At 44.1% G+C, this 14,635-nt stretch overlaps 1 protein-coding gene across 1 annotated transcript in view; it reads right to left on the bottom strand.

Moving 5' to 3' along the window:
* Window positions 1-1,055: 1,055 nt before the first annotated feature.
* The window catches only part of HSPA4 (heat shock protein family A (Hsp70) member 4), a 30,607-nt gene continuing 17,027 nt past the window's right edge, over window positions 1,056-14,635 (bottom strand). The window contains exons 8-19 of the mRNA XM_075275076.1: window positions 14,551-14,627; window positions 13,129-13,280; window positions 11,641-11,747; window positions 11,427-11,560; window positions 9,850-10,031; window positions 9,682-9,768; window positions 6,890-7,042; window positions 6,640-6,765; window positions 5,783-5,890; window positions 5,484-5,603; window positions 4,053-4,214; window positions 1,056-2,470 (exon numbers count right to left, since the gene is read on the bottom strand). Of these exons, the coding sequence (XP_075131177.1) occupies window positions 2,270-2,470; window positions 4,053-4,214; window positions 5,484-5,603; window positions 5,783-5,890; window positions 6,640-6,765; window positions 6,890-7,042; window positions 9,682-9,768; window positions 9,850-10,031; window positions 11,427-11,560; window positions 11,641-11,747; window positions 13,129-13,280; window positions 14,551-14,627 (1,609 nt within the window). The 3' untranslated portion in view covers window positions 1,056-2,269. The remainder of the gene's footprint in view (window positions 2,471-4,052; window positions 4,215-5,483; window positions 5,604-5,782; window positions 5,891-6,639; window positions 6,766-6,889; window positions 7,043-9,681; window positions 9,769-9,849; window positions 10,032-11,426; window positions 11,561-11,640; window positions 11,748-13,128; window positions 13,281-14,550; window positions 14,628-14,635) is intronic.

Below are 14,635 nucleotides of genomic sequence, written 5' to 3'. Positions count from 1 at the left end.
TTGTGTTTGAGCCAAAACCTGGAGTGGATTGAGCAGAAGATAGAAATATAAGAAGCTTCCTCTATATTTCCCATTCCTTTTGTTGCCATTCTTGGCTTTGGCTCAAAAAACACAGCAAAATCTGCAACGTGGGGCTTCATCCTAAAAGAAACAAGATGCATTTCCAATGCATTTTGTCCCGCTACCTTTTGCTATGTGGGGCTTAACCTTAAAGGGGTTGTCCCATCATAAGAATTCTATCTATACTGATAGTTTATGTGTATTTTTCCTAAATGCATTGCTTTATCAAAACTATCTTAATTTATTCACTTCATTGTTTACACTGTTTCTATGGCGCTTGGGATTATCTGCTCATTCGTCAAGTGATGTAGCTGCCTGCTCTCAGGGGGGAGGGGCTGGGAGCAGCTCTGAGCTGTTTGTGTCTGATAAGTAGCGGAGCTTCTCAGATAGGGGAGGGGGAGGTGACACCTCCAGGATTTCTGAGCTCTTATCAGTCGGTTTAATTGAATTTGGCTGATAAGGGCTGAGATAGGGAGTCCTTTACCTCTGTATGTAATGCAAGCTGACTCAAATCCAGCTCTGCTATATCAGCTTCACACTGTGGTAATTCATTTACAACCAATCCCGTGCAAGTGAAACCCCACCCACCAATGAGCTGAGAAAAGCAGGAAGTGACGAGAGCACAACAGCCTGCAGGTTAGTGAACAAGTTAGAGCTTGGTGAGCTGGGTAATGTCTTCATATTATAGGCAGGCTGCAGAACAGATACAACCATATTATCTTGGAGAAGACGGACTCCGGGAACTTCCCAACCTGGAGGACAGGAAACCTACTTGAGGTATAGCGGGGCGTATTATGGTTCCTTTTATCTTCCAGGTTTCCTGTTCAAGAATGGGTGACGGGTGGGCAAAGTTAAAACAACGTTCTATGACATTGGCAACGTCAGATATTCTCAAGCGCCTTGTACAGTAGGTTGCCCCCCATATGGCCAATTCAAGATGGCCGCTTGATATCGTACACGCATAATGAATGAACCAAACGCATCTGCAACCCAGCAAGTTTATTTTTTTCAGACAGGATTTGCTGCAGGTGTTAGAGAGATTTGGTTATAACAACATCAACAACAATAATAAAAAAAAGAAAAAAATAATACAAAGATGTCTCTTTCCTATGGGATATGAACTTTATTGAACATAAAAATTCTGCTTCGATGTTGCACGAGAAGAGAATCCCCCCCATGTACAACATCACCACACAATCGTCATGTGCTCCGTTACAGGATCCAGTTTTTCTTCTGGGACCAATATGGTTACTAGCAATGTATAGCACAAAACAAATACGAAATATTGTCCCATGTTTAAAAAATAACATGAAGGATGACCGACAAACAAGCTGCATTGCAACGGGTCCAAGTGACTCCACCCGAAACCCTTCAAGTGAATACCCTCGTCTATGAGCTCCCGTCTCTAGAAATGGGGGACGGTTCTTAAGAAATCCAACAGTACTGCAAAGGATGGTTCTTGGCTAGGTATGGGATTCTCATCCGCCTATCAACTACCTTCTGCAAAGCTTTCGTTCGGGACAATTGTTACCACACCGAGTCGTGGACAGAATAGCTTATGGTTTGTGCGACGTACCGAGGCTATGACGTTACACGGATGTATGGAGGATATAATACTTTATGGATCAAACCATTTCCAGCTCTTATAGGGGACGATGCACGGAAACGTTACTGCTAGTGCCGGGTTTTAATATTCCTATTACTTGTTAGCCCCAACAAGCGCCCAGGCTTCCATGCAAGAGGCTGAGAGGACGGCCAGGGACCATCCACGAGGAAGATACCAAGCCTACGGAAATAAAGATGCAAACCGAAAACTTCGGCCTCTTCTGAGAAACAGCGGAGGATACAGCAGTGTTGCATTGATTGTAATAAAAAGCTTATTCTGAGCTATTGATTTATTGGTAGACCTACGAAGGTAACTCCAGACACAAGCCTATTGGTAAATGTGCAGGTTACAGCCTTCAAGGACTTCATGAAAAAGCAACGTACAACAGAAAAAAAAAAAAAATAAGGACTTTGTCAAACCAATACAAATTTCATAGGGGTATAAAGAACCAAAAAATAATAATAAATGCAGGAAATCGTAGGGATAGACTAAAACTACGAGAATTTTGCAGTCACTTTCTCTGATCAGTGTTCCGAGCCGTATGTAGGTAACAACTTAAAGCTTTGTTATACTGTTTGAGAATAGAAATCAATTTATGGAATTTTATTCAATGTCCATTTCTGGAAGTTTCTTTTCTGCGTCAGAAGAAGCTGTATCTGCACTTTGTTCGGCGCCCTGCGACCCCGTGCCGTTTACGTTACTGTCTACTGGTCCGTTCTGCTCTCCGGCCGCCTGCTCCTCTTTCGGAGGTTCCACTTTGGGTTTTGGTTTGGAGACTACGGGGTTGCATGCGCACGTCAATTCCTAGAAGAAAAGACAGAAATGGTGAATACGGTATCGGAGTCCCTGAGGAAAAAAATGAAATGGGTTTTTCGATTGTATAGAGTGATTAGGAGAAGGTCCCCTGAGTGTGCGATGTGAATGGCCACTCAATTCCCTTCAGAGATCTTTAAAGGGATCCAATCATTGCATACCCCTTTTTTCCCCTCTAACATACATGTCGGAACAGCCTTAAGAAAGGATATTCTCCTCCTACCTTTAGATGTCTTCTCCACGCCTTCATTTGGTAGAAATCCAGGTTCTCTTCTGTATGCAAATGAGCTCTCTCGCAGCATCAGGGGCGTTCCCAATGCTGCGAGAGAACTCTCCAGCGCCGCCTCCATCTTCTTCTGGAACGCCCTCTCCATGTGCCGTCTTCCGTCCTGGGTTTCAATCTACTAGGCATGCGCAGTCTGCTCTGCCATCGGGCCTCAGGCAGAGCCGATTGCGCATGCCCATGGCCACAAGAAAATGGCCGCTTGAAACCCAGGATGGAAGACGACGCAGGGAGAGGGCGTTCCAGACGAAGATGGAGGCGGTGCAGGAGCGTTCTCTTGCAGCATTGGGGAAAACCTCGGTGCTGTTTGAGCGCTGAGGACCGCCCCCAGTGCTGTGAGAGAACTCATTTGCATACCGAAGAAAACCAGGATATCTAACTAACAGTGGTGCGGAGAAGACATCTAAAAGGTAGGAGAAGAATAGCCTAAGTGTTAGGGAAAAAAAAAAAAAAAAAAAGGGTATCCAATGATAGGATCCCTTTCAGTAGTGGCCATGTATGTGCACTGCCCCTTCACTCACATGGAGCACTTTGGATGGAGTTGGTAACTTTTCAGATCCCAACTCCATCCAAAATTGGTTACAAGTAGAGATGAGCGAGTAGTATTCGATCAAATACCTCCGCCGCATAGTTATTGGTGTAATTGGTCGAATACCACATGGTAAACGCAGTAAAAATTCAATTCCCCTCCCACCTTCCCTGGCGCTTTTTTACACCAATAACTATGCAGGGGAGGTATTCGATTGAATATACTCACTCATCTCTAGTCACAAGTGGTTTAGGTCCTAGTAGACAGATCCCCCAAGTGATCAAACACTCATCTGTCTACAGGATCAGGGATAAGGGTCTGTAGCGGGTCATTCCCTTTAAATACGCAACATGTTGAGTGACAATAAGATGCAGCAATCCTAATATTTGTTTGTGAGCTGGGGGGAATGAATCTGGAATAAATGCAAAAAAAAGGGGTCCCCCCAGACTGAACACCATGAAGAGGTCCCTGCACCACAATTCTGTAATGGGGGGAACCTTGGAGACTCCAACAGTTTCTTAAATGAATGTTACATCTGCATGACTTGAGCAGAGTCTTAAAGGGGTCAGTCACTTAATAGTTTTACAGTGATCGTATTCTGTGTTATAGGTTTTACATGCAAACACTATTGTAACCTGAAGAAATTCTCATATCCAAGATCATGTAAAAGCTAAATCTTATCTTACAGAAAGAAGAAGGCAAGGAAGGGCTTGGTGTGGCGACACTGCACTAAAAACTCATTCCCATAACCAACAACTCACTTTTGTTTTCGCTTGGACGTCCTTAGTTTTCACCACGGGGTCTACACAAAGGCTCTGCTTCATCTGCAGATTCATCTTGTTATTCATCCACTCCATTGCTTCATTTGTGTTCTTCTCAACTTTCTCCATTTCGGAAGGATCTAGGTGGTCGTAGGCCTCTTCCTGCAGACAGACATTACACCAAAATCCGACAATAATGAGATCTGTAATATTTAATGCAATGCCAACATCCTCTAGCAGTCATGGCCTATCATGTATGTGATAGAACGTCCATCCTTGTCCATAGACACGTCTGCTAGACCAGGCCTTTCCCTAGCAAAATCAGCAGTGATGTATTGCTGCCGGTGTTGAGACCTTAGACTAACCATTTAGGATCTTACACCCGACCTATAGCACAGAACCTTCTTGCCACATATTCCTATGTGATGTTTTTTTTCCCCCAAGATGGCGCCGCACTGAGTGGCTGCCTCGATACAGAGCTCCAAGCTAAGAGCAACCTTTATCTTTTTCACTCTTTTTGTCTGGATCTTCAAGAATCCTCTAACCAAGCAAACTAGCACTATGAATTAGCAGCTACAAATCGAATGGAGTATTTTTTTCCCTTTTGTTTCTATTGTTAAAGCATGGACAATGACTCAAGACCTGATGAGCTGAAATTTCCTGTGTGCACATGCGCCTGTTACCATCCCCCCAGGAGCTAAGGACAGCATGTCTCACCATGCGGCAAGGAGGAGTAACCTGCATGGAAGTGTGGACTTCTTCAAGGAGATGATTTTTGGCGTCTATTGCTGATGTGTGAAGATGCTACAGCTGACTGGTATTTCTTTCTATTACTGTGGACACATGGGACTCTGTTACAGCCTGGGAACCATCACCCACCTACCCATGTGTTTATGGAAGCTTGGCAAGAGAGCAGCACCCTGTCTACCTGGATGGCTTCAAACTTCTTTGGGCAGTAGAACACAGTGGTAAGAAGAAAGGAGGAGGAGGAGGGCTTGTGATGAAGGACATTTGGGGCATTTTTTTGTGGTTAATGGACAATAGTGCTGATACAAGATACCAAACTATCAGCTGTGAGCAGGAGATCTCACCACCTACCAAAGGAACTACCACATGTTATCATGATAGCTGCATATGTCCCCCACCTCTGCCTGTTATATCCACATGCTGTGACCCCCCTCCTCCTCGTGTCCTCCAACCACATTCGGCTGTATTATTAACATCACTCCACACAGAGAACTAAATGATCCTGCAGTGTGTCTGTGTTTCTTTCCTTTAGTTGCTGATTCCTAGGATTTCTCTATCTGCCATGAGCTTGTATGTGTTTTCTCTCTTGTTATATACTACTGTACCATCTATGAAACTATCACTGAAATTTCCCCATTGTGGGACTATTAAAGGATTATCTTATCTTAAGATCAGATGACATACCTTATTTTTAAAAGCATTAATAACTTTCATGTAAAGTTGAATTTGTTTTCCAAGCTCCTCAAAGGCCTTTGGTCTATCCTCATACTCTTGGTAACGTGTCTGGATGGGCTGACCTAGGTTCTGGATGAAACACGAGAAAATTTATTAGTTTTTGGATATCACAACGTCATGGGTACAATTGTGATGGGAAAAGGTTAATTCTCAACGTATTTTAGGTTTAAAGACACTGGAATCCATTCAACATGGAGGACTCCAGTTCCCTATGGGTAACATGTACGATGATAAAGGACATTTATTACCTTCAGATCTGTTATTTTGTCTATATAAACTTGTTTTGGTTGATCTTCTCCATCTTCGTACAACCAATTCTCAGTGTCTTCCAGCTTTAAGATGAAACTGTTCCGATCCTTTAAAAAAACAAACAGATAAATAAAAAAATATAACATTACAACTAATTCTAATCTTCTAGCATTGTTCTGGAGGAATTTCGGCAATAGTTCTTTACAACACGACTTCAGCTCATTGAGATTCGTGCTATATTCAATCTATTTTGCAGTCAACTTAATGACCACAAAGTGCCTGGGCACTGTGGCTGCAAAGCAAACCCAAATCATTACCCCACTCCTACCACCACCACCACCACGATTGTCCCTTCTATGAGGCATCTCTGTAGATATTCCATGTTTGCATTTCACCAAGTATCTCCAGTATGGTCTCATCTTTCCAAAGCACACGGTTCCGGACGTCTTGTGGTTTGGGCAGGTGCATTTTTGCAGACTTAAACTGCGCTGCCATTCTCTTCTTTTAGATATAAGCGTTTTGCCTGGCAAGCCTTCCAAACAAGCCATACTTGTGCAGTCTAATTGTACGCTCATGAACCTGTACACTGCTAAGTAAATACACGGTGTAATTTTTGATATGTTCTTCGTCTGAGGTTGTATTTACACCACTTTACGACTCTCTAAAGACCTGTCCTGTACCTGTAACCCAAACACTAAATGAGAGCACTTGTTGCGAACACTGCCACCTCTTGAAGCAGGCGACTGGTGGAAGTATCAGGAGTCAGATTTACATGAATCTAATACTGATGACCTATCCCATGGATTATTATCGACTTTAACCAACAAAATGGGAGGAAAAAAACCCACACACTTACATCTTCATTGACAAACTTTTCATAAACCCCACTCAGCTTGTCCCTCATCTCGTAGACATATTCCTCCACTGCGTTCTTGGCGTCGTTTCGCTCCTTCTCCAGTTTATCCTGCATAATCATCTTTCCCTAAAAGAGAGCAGTCAACAATAAGTTGTAACCATGGGACATCCCCTTTAAGAGTGAGGAGGGGCAGTGTATTTGGTGTCTGTGTAATCCATAGAGAGCTTGTAATAGTCCATAAGCCACAAACCTCATTTTCAACAAATAAGTTGAGGGCGTCCCTTCCTATCTGCCATGGAGGATAGTGTTCAATGGGTAAGTCGATGGTGCTGGTCTTGACTTTAGGTTTTTTGGCCTGAGGAGGCTGATCGTTCTTCTTCTCCTTAGGTGAAGCTTGGGACGTCTGATAAGAAAAAGCAAACCAGAAGCCTTTAACGTACAAGAAATAACATGCAATGTACAATGTGTATTCATTCTTCCTTTAATTCACAGATATGGGGCTCAAGAATATTATTCAAGGTCTGAATTGTGTCCATACGAGTCTGGATGCGGCAATACCACACGCAGCCCATGGGCAGAACAATTGCCAAGGGTTTTATTGGCCCCTACCTCAAGTTACAAGAAGACTTCACAAAGTAACAGTGTAGGTGAACATGAGAAAGTTTTCAATAGATCTTAACGAAATGTGTTTACTTCTCAACTTTTCCAAGAGAGTTACTTCTTACAATGAAGGGTATGGAGGTATTTTTAGAGGCACTTTCCATTTGGCATGTGTGTCTTTATCAGGGGTTAGCAATCCCACGTGGCATATTTTGCTGGCACGGGACCTGCAGGTATTAAAAGAAGAGGGAGCGTCCCTTTAGTGCTTTGCTATGGCGGAGGTATAGGACACTCCCTCTTCTCTTGCTGCCCTTTCTGCCCACCAATGAGAGGGGTGAAAGAAACCCAGGAGGCGGAGCTTATCAGGATATAGAACAAGGGCCCTGCCTGCTACAGTGATGAGCTCCTGCCATGTGCATCCCTACAAAGTCACCCGGAGGAGGAGGAAGAGCTCCATTCAGGTACATGCCAGGGTTTCTATTCCTATTAAGTCCAGGCATTTGGAGCTACCAAATTAGATTTTGTAACTCCATGTGCCTCACATTAATAGCAATTAACCCCCATCATTAACCTGTGTTTGTTTGTAGAATGGGAGGAAATTCACACAAACACGGGGAGAACATACAAACTTATTGCAGATGTTGTTACTGGCGGGATTCGAACCCAGGACTGCAGCGCTGCAAGGCTAACCACTGAGCCACCGTGTTGCCCCAATATGTGAGACCTGTGGAGCTCGATGATAAAACAAAGGACCTCAATGATGAAGATGTTTAAGAACCCTAATCCATCAAGAGAGACGAACCCACAAGTGAGCCATTAACTTAAGCAGGATTTCCAAAAAATAATCAAACAGGTGACCCTAGTTATTTTTGGAAATATACAAGCAAATAGACAGACCTATGTCATTCACTTGGAGCCACGTAGAGTGCCATGTTTTGTTTTTTTTAACATCTGTCACATTTATGGGACATCCTATGACTATAGACAAAGTGCAAGATGGAAATACCCCATTACTAATGTATGGCCAATGTTACCTCTAAATTCTACTGTACTGTCCTGTTACAAGTTGTCCTATCACATAATTAATATGAGACATTAAGATCCTACTAATCAGAGTAGAGGGATTCACAGGGGTCCACAATAAAGGAACAGAGAAGGGAAGTAGAAACAGACTTTGATTTTCCAAACTGATAGAAAACTAGAGATGAGTGAACAGTAAAATATTCGATTCGAGTAGCCCCTCAATATTCGACTATTTGAACGAATATCGAATCCCATTATAGTCTATGGGGAAATAAGCTTGGTTTAAGGGGAAACCACTATTCGACTAAAGGAGAGTCACCAAGTCCACTATGACACCCCAGGAAATGATGCCAACACCCTGGAATGCAACTGGGACAGCAGGGGAAGCATGCCTGGGGACATCTAACATGGCCATATTACGTCACTAATAATGCGGGAGCTGACTTTTTCTCATAGGAATGCATTACATACAGTGTACAGCATTCGGCCAATCAACAGTGGTTCTGCCAGAGGCTCGTATGTGAGGAGGCGGAGTCTAAGATCGGTCCACAACAGTCTCCATTGTCCAATCTCAGGTGTAGCAGAATTGAGCGCACAGCTGTTACACCTGAGATGTAGCAGAGCTGTGCACTCAACTCTGCTACACCTGAGACCGGACCACAATGGAGATTGCTGTGGACCGATCTTAGACTCCGCCTCCTCACAGACGAGCCTCCAGCAGAACCACCGTTGATTGGCTGAATGTTGTACACTGGCCAATCAACGCTGGTCAATGCATTCCTATAAGAAAAAGTCAGCTCCCGCATAACGCAAGCTGCCAGGGATCCTGACTAGCATATAATGGGCTGCCACGAGATGTGCTTGCAGGTGAAGTTTGAAAGTGATGAGACCTTGCCAGCCCGAGCTAAAACGAGAGAGTAAGTTCAATGAAAACACATCGTGACAGCGCACCATATGCTAGTCGGGATGCCTGGCAGCTTGCGTTATGCGGGAGCTGACTTTTTCTCATAGGAATGCATTGACCGTACTCTTGCATGCATCTCGGGCTTTCAAGGTCTCAGCACTATTTGAGTAAGATTCCCACCTAAATAAAGCTAATTCCTAGCTAACCCTGCCAGTACATCTATCCCTGTCTAGTTCATAGTCGCATATGAACCGAATCTGAAATCCACCATTCATATAAAGTGGAGGTCACCTGATTTAGCCAGCCAATTACTTTTTCTGATGCCTATGTTTTCCTACCCCACCTCCCCTGCACAGTTATTGGTGTAAAAAAAAGTGTTAGGGAAGGTGGAAGGGGATACAAATTTTTACTGCGTTTTCCGCGTGGTATTCGATTTGAATCGAATATCATCTATTTAATCGAACGCTGTTCGCTCACCTCTATGGAAAACCCCTTAAATAAAATGAATTACGCACCTCCATTTCATCAGGACAAGGCTTGCTTTCGGCTTGCGCTGACTGGCTTTCTTCTGATTTTTGCTCCTCTTGATCCACCTGCATTTTCTGTCAATAGATAGGCAAGGTATAAGCAAAGAAACCTGGATAACAGCCCGGTAATGGTGGAGAGACAGATTACAGCGCTACCTCCTCCTCTTTTGCAGCTTGGTCGGTTTCCATAGGTTCCTCAGAATCTTCCGTTTTGTGGACTTCAACAAGAGACGCACTTGAGACACTAAATATACCGTGAACGTTTACTCGTACTTTCACCTTTACCTTGGAACTAGATCCGTCGGCCTGAGGGACCACCTTCTGCACATGGAACTGACCTGTATAGGAAAAGATTAGGGGTCATCTAGGTTAATTCACATTCAGATACGAGTAATGTTACGTGAAAACGGGACAAAATCCTAAAAAGTGTTTTGGGAACACTAAGTAGCAATCGCTCTCCAGCCACAGGACGAAGCATAAAGTCATAAAGAGTATCACAGGACTGGATTTAAAAGGAAGGGGAAATATAAAGGAAGGACTTGTCCTTTCTGCCGAATCCGCTCTTGGCTGTGGCTCAAAGCTTCGTTGCATTTAGCAAACAAAACTGGCTGGATGGGTTAGACAATGGCTGGGCGGGGATACCTCGACTTTTATTGCCTGGCCTAGTCTACACCCGTGTGACTTTATGCAACCAAATTAAATAAATAAAATAGATCAATAAAAATTACATGAATATAGAGGATACCGGCATCACGGATTGCCTTTAGCAATAGTTTCCAGGAAAACACTATTAAGGTAAGTTCACACTGGGACGCCCCCAGTGCTGCGAGAGAACTCAATTGCATACTGAAGAAAACCCGGATTTCTACCGAACGTGGAGAAGACATCTAAAGGTAGCAGATGAATAGCCTTTCTTAAGGCTATTCCTATGTGTTAAGGAGAAAAAAAGGGAATCCAATGATAGGATCCCTTTAACCCTTAAGTACTATCATGGTGTCTATCATACGCCACTACCATACACATATCATTATGACACCATGATAGTACTTAAGGGTTAAAGAGGACCTGTCACCACCTCCAACAAGTCCAGTTCTTTATATCGTGTAATAGGAATGGCTCCACTGATTCCAGCAGTGTTGGATTTTTTTTTGCTCTAGCCTACACCCTTCCTGAGCAATCAATGCTGTTAGGTTTGGTGGCTGATATGCTATTTAGATTCTCTACTGTCAGGAGGGTGATGTCATGTAGGGGTTACACCCCCTGCCTGACATTACAGAGCTTCAATAGCACATCAGGCACAAAAACTAGCTGTAGTTGTTGCTCAGGAAAGGTGGGGGCTAGAGAAAAAAAAAAATGCCAACTGTGCTGGAATCAGTGGAACAAACGCCAAGTACTGGACTGGGTGGAGGTGATGAAAGGTACTCACACATAAAACAAAGCAGTTAGAGCTATAGTTATAGAGATATGCAACTGCTTCATCTCTAAGTTTTGCTTATTATATAGAACTTATATTGTACAAGGCACAAGGACGGACATGAGCAGCCATTGCTTTTGCACTCTGGTTCTCTCACTCCTTAATCCGCACGGTCAATCTTAGAAAGATCCTATTTCCAGATAGAACATTTCCAGGATCTGCAGAAGCGGGATCCTGGAAACCTTAAAGAAAATACACAGCAGGACACAGTCCTACCCACTAACTATGTAACGTTAATAAACAACCCCCCTGCACTTACCTAGAGATGGGTCAGGATACGGAAGTTCTTTGGGTGCGCTGTAATAGGCATCCAAATTAAAAGGTTCCTTTCTGTAGAAGGTGAGCACTTTGGAGAAGGGAGCAGCATGGTTCTTAGGAAACACCTCACAGTCACTGAGAATAGAAGATTGGTTACACACTTACCAAGACAAGGTAGAGGACAGTATACGGCAGAGTAGCCAAGACATGCTCACCTTAAACCTTCCTCAGCGGGAGAATTCCACTTCAGGGATATTGGGTAGGGGACCAGATCAGTGATGGAGAACTCACGAACTTTAAAAGCTGGAGACAGAATAGCGCACTGCGACCAAAGGAGAGAAACACTGAGAAACAAGTAGGGGGTATCGAAGATATTGCAGATCTTAAGAGTGTCCACAGACTACAAGTAAACTCAGCAGCTACTTGAGATCAGAAATGCATACAATAGGTGCACACAGTCTATACTGGATCTCTTTCTGCAGTTAAAGGCCAAGGTTATTCCAAAACCTACAAAATATCTGTGCGCACAGTTTCTCAAAGATATATAAATCCAATTTATTAAATAAAAAATATATATAAATAAAATATTACAAGTACTAAAAAATATACACTCGAGTATAAGCCTACCCCCCCCTAATTTTACCACAAAAAATGGGGAAAACTTGTTGACTCGAGTATAAGCCGAGGGGGAAAAGCCTGTGCTAGCCGTAACAGGCTATTACTACTACCACAGGCTTCGGGCCTATATGGTACTGCTAGCATAGACTTTGGGCCAATATGGTAATATCCCAGACCATGTGATGTCTGAGTTATTACCATATAGGCCCGAAGCCGGCTAGGATTAACATCGGATCCCGGGGAGGTGAGTAAAACTGCTTATTATTTTCTCTAGCCCCCTGAGTATAATAGCGGCAGTGGGATCGCGGCTGGGGCTCGGGCCTACTCACTGCCGGCCTATACTAAAAGGTGATGCAGGGGTTAGCAGTGAGCAGGCCCGGGGAGGTTGGTAAATAGGCCGATACCTGTTGGGAATACTTCAGCAGGTAGCAGCCTATTATAAAACAAACATTAACTTCTCATACTTACCGACCTCACACTGCTGCTCCCACTACCGCCGTTCACCTTCTCCCGCGGCTGCTCCTGCGTCTCAGCTTAGGGGGCGTGATGACCCCGCCTGTGCTGAGACGCAGTAAGACGTCATCGACACACGCCGGGTGCGGGCCTGAGCTAACGTGGCCACGTCACCTGGCGTGTGATGTAGCCGAGTCAATACGGTCCAGTCAATTACCATATTGACTCGAGTGGTAATTGAACTGGTCTGCAGCGAAAGACATCTGTGGGAGGCCGCTGGAACAGCGCTGCTGCCAATAGGTGGTCGGTGAGGCAGCGCTGTCTCCAGGGCTGCCTTAAGAGGTTTCCAAGGCAGAGAAGATGCTCTGGAAACATCTTGGGGCGGTCCTGGAGGCAGCGCTGCCTCACCACTCACCTATCGCTGCTCCAGCGGCCTCCCACAGATGTCTTTCGCTGCGGACCAGTCATGTGACATTTTCAATTACTGTATTGACGCGAGTATAAGCCGATATACACACACAAGATGGTCTCAAAACCATCCGAACTATCTAGAGGTAACATAAGATCCATTCCGATGATCCTAAGACAAGCTTGGACAGACTTCCCCAGGTATGTGCCGGCTCTTCACTCACTTGCAATGCGCAGCCTCTGGCGACGGCTTCATCAGCATTCAGTGTTGTGCTAACTTCTTTACCAAAGAAACGCATTATTCGCTCCTTCACCGCTGGGATACGTGTGGCACCTCCAACTATTTCCACAGCATAAATGTCTTCCTTCTTAAGCTCTGCATTAAACAAGAAAAGCCATGAACTTATAATACGACTGACAGCTTTATCAAGTTATGTGCTCCCCTTGTTACTCATATGTGCACAATGTTAACTGTATGAACAGCGAGTAAAACCATCAGTGTAAATCTACTAGCAGCTCAATGTGACTCCCATCAATCTGCATTTTACTTTTGACCTTGTGTACAGAAGACACGGTGTGCACGAGAGGAGCAGAGGGAAGGTCAGTGCTCCGGAGGAGAGCACATAACTTCACATTAAAGCCGTCAGTGAGGAATTCAACATTATAAAACTACAGATTTCTTTTTTTTTTTTTCCTCTGTAAATAGTTTCCCATAATACAAGTGTTCCGATCTTGTAGCACTTGTAGAGCAGGAGACATGAACAAATATTTCCCCATATGTATAATATTTTTGTATTGCTTCACATAGAGGACTGGAAATTCTAGGATTGCAGAGTTTACCAATAACGACTAAGAAAAACTTTTACACGTGAATAATAAGTGTTCTCATCAACTAACAGCATTTTAGCCTCGCCCGCTCAATGGCAGATTATTTGGTCCCGCGGAGCCAAATCCTTCACCTACATCACCATCCGTGAGACTCCATACAAGCCCCAAATGCCCAGGTACCCTACCCCGACTCTCCTCCACGCTTGTAATCCCAGTATCCCCCCCCTCTTCCTGCTGGACATGCCTCTCGGGGGTGGGTGGATTTTCTGGGACTGCCCATTGATCCTCCCCCACTGGTTGGAATTCAGGACCATGACTAACACTCTTTCTCCAGGGCGTCTCACTAGATCCCCTACTCTTCTACCTTACACCACCTCCATGGCACCTGGGCAAGAAAACGTCCAAATTGTTCTTGTATATTGCACCTAAGACCCTAGTAACCCTCCACTGGAAGAGTCCTCAGCCCCCCACCGGTCCTGCCCTAGGAGGTTCGTAGTTTGGAAGACCTCCCTGCTACATCTAACAATACAATGGAGGCCCTTCCAGTCTATACGGTCCCTGTGGGATGCCTACTGTATCCTGCATGGTCTCTGATCTTATTCTAACCCCAACCCCACACCACCATGTGTCCTCTCCCCACCGTTCATCTTGTTCTGTTTGTCTGTGTATAGACTGTATAACCAAGATTGATATCACTCGTTTTGACCAGTTTTTCTTTTTTACTCTGTTGTACTTTTCTTGAAAAATTAAAAAAAAAAAAAAACCAAAAAAAAAAAAAACCATTTCAGCCGAAAGTTTTAGCTACCCATTTTACTTACTAGCTTGCTCTAGGACACTGCGGAGTGGAGCTTCAACTCGGGCTAACAGACTCTCACACATTTCCTCAAAATGACCCCTAAAATA

Source organism: Leptodactylus fuscus, chromosome 5, assembly GCF_031893055.1.
Source record: "Leptodactylus fuscus isolate aLepFus1 chromosome 5, aLepFus1.hap2, whole genome shotgun sequence".
In the NCBI taxonomy this organism is placed as follows: Eukaryota; Metazoa; Chordata; class Amphibia; order Anura; family Leptodactylidae; genus Leptodactylus; species Leptodactylus fuscus.
The sequence above is the reverse complement of the archived record's forward strand: the minus strand, read 5'-3'. Positions and strand labels throughout refer to the sequence as shown.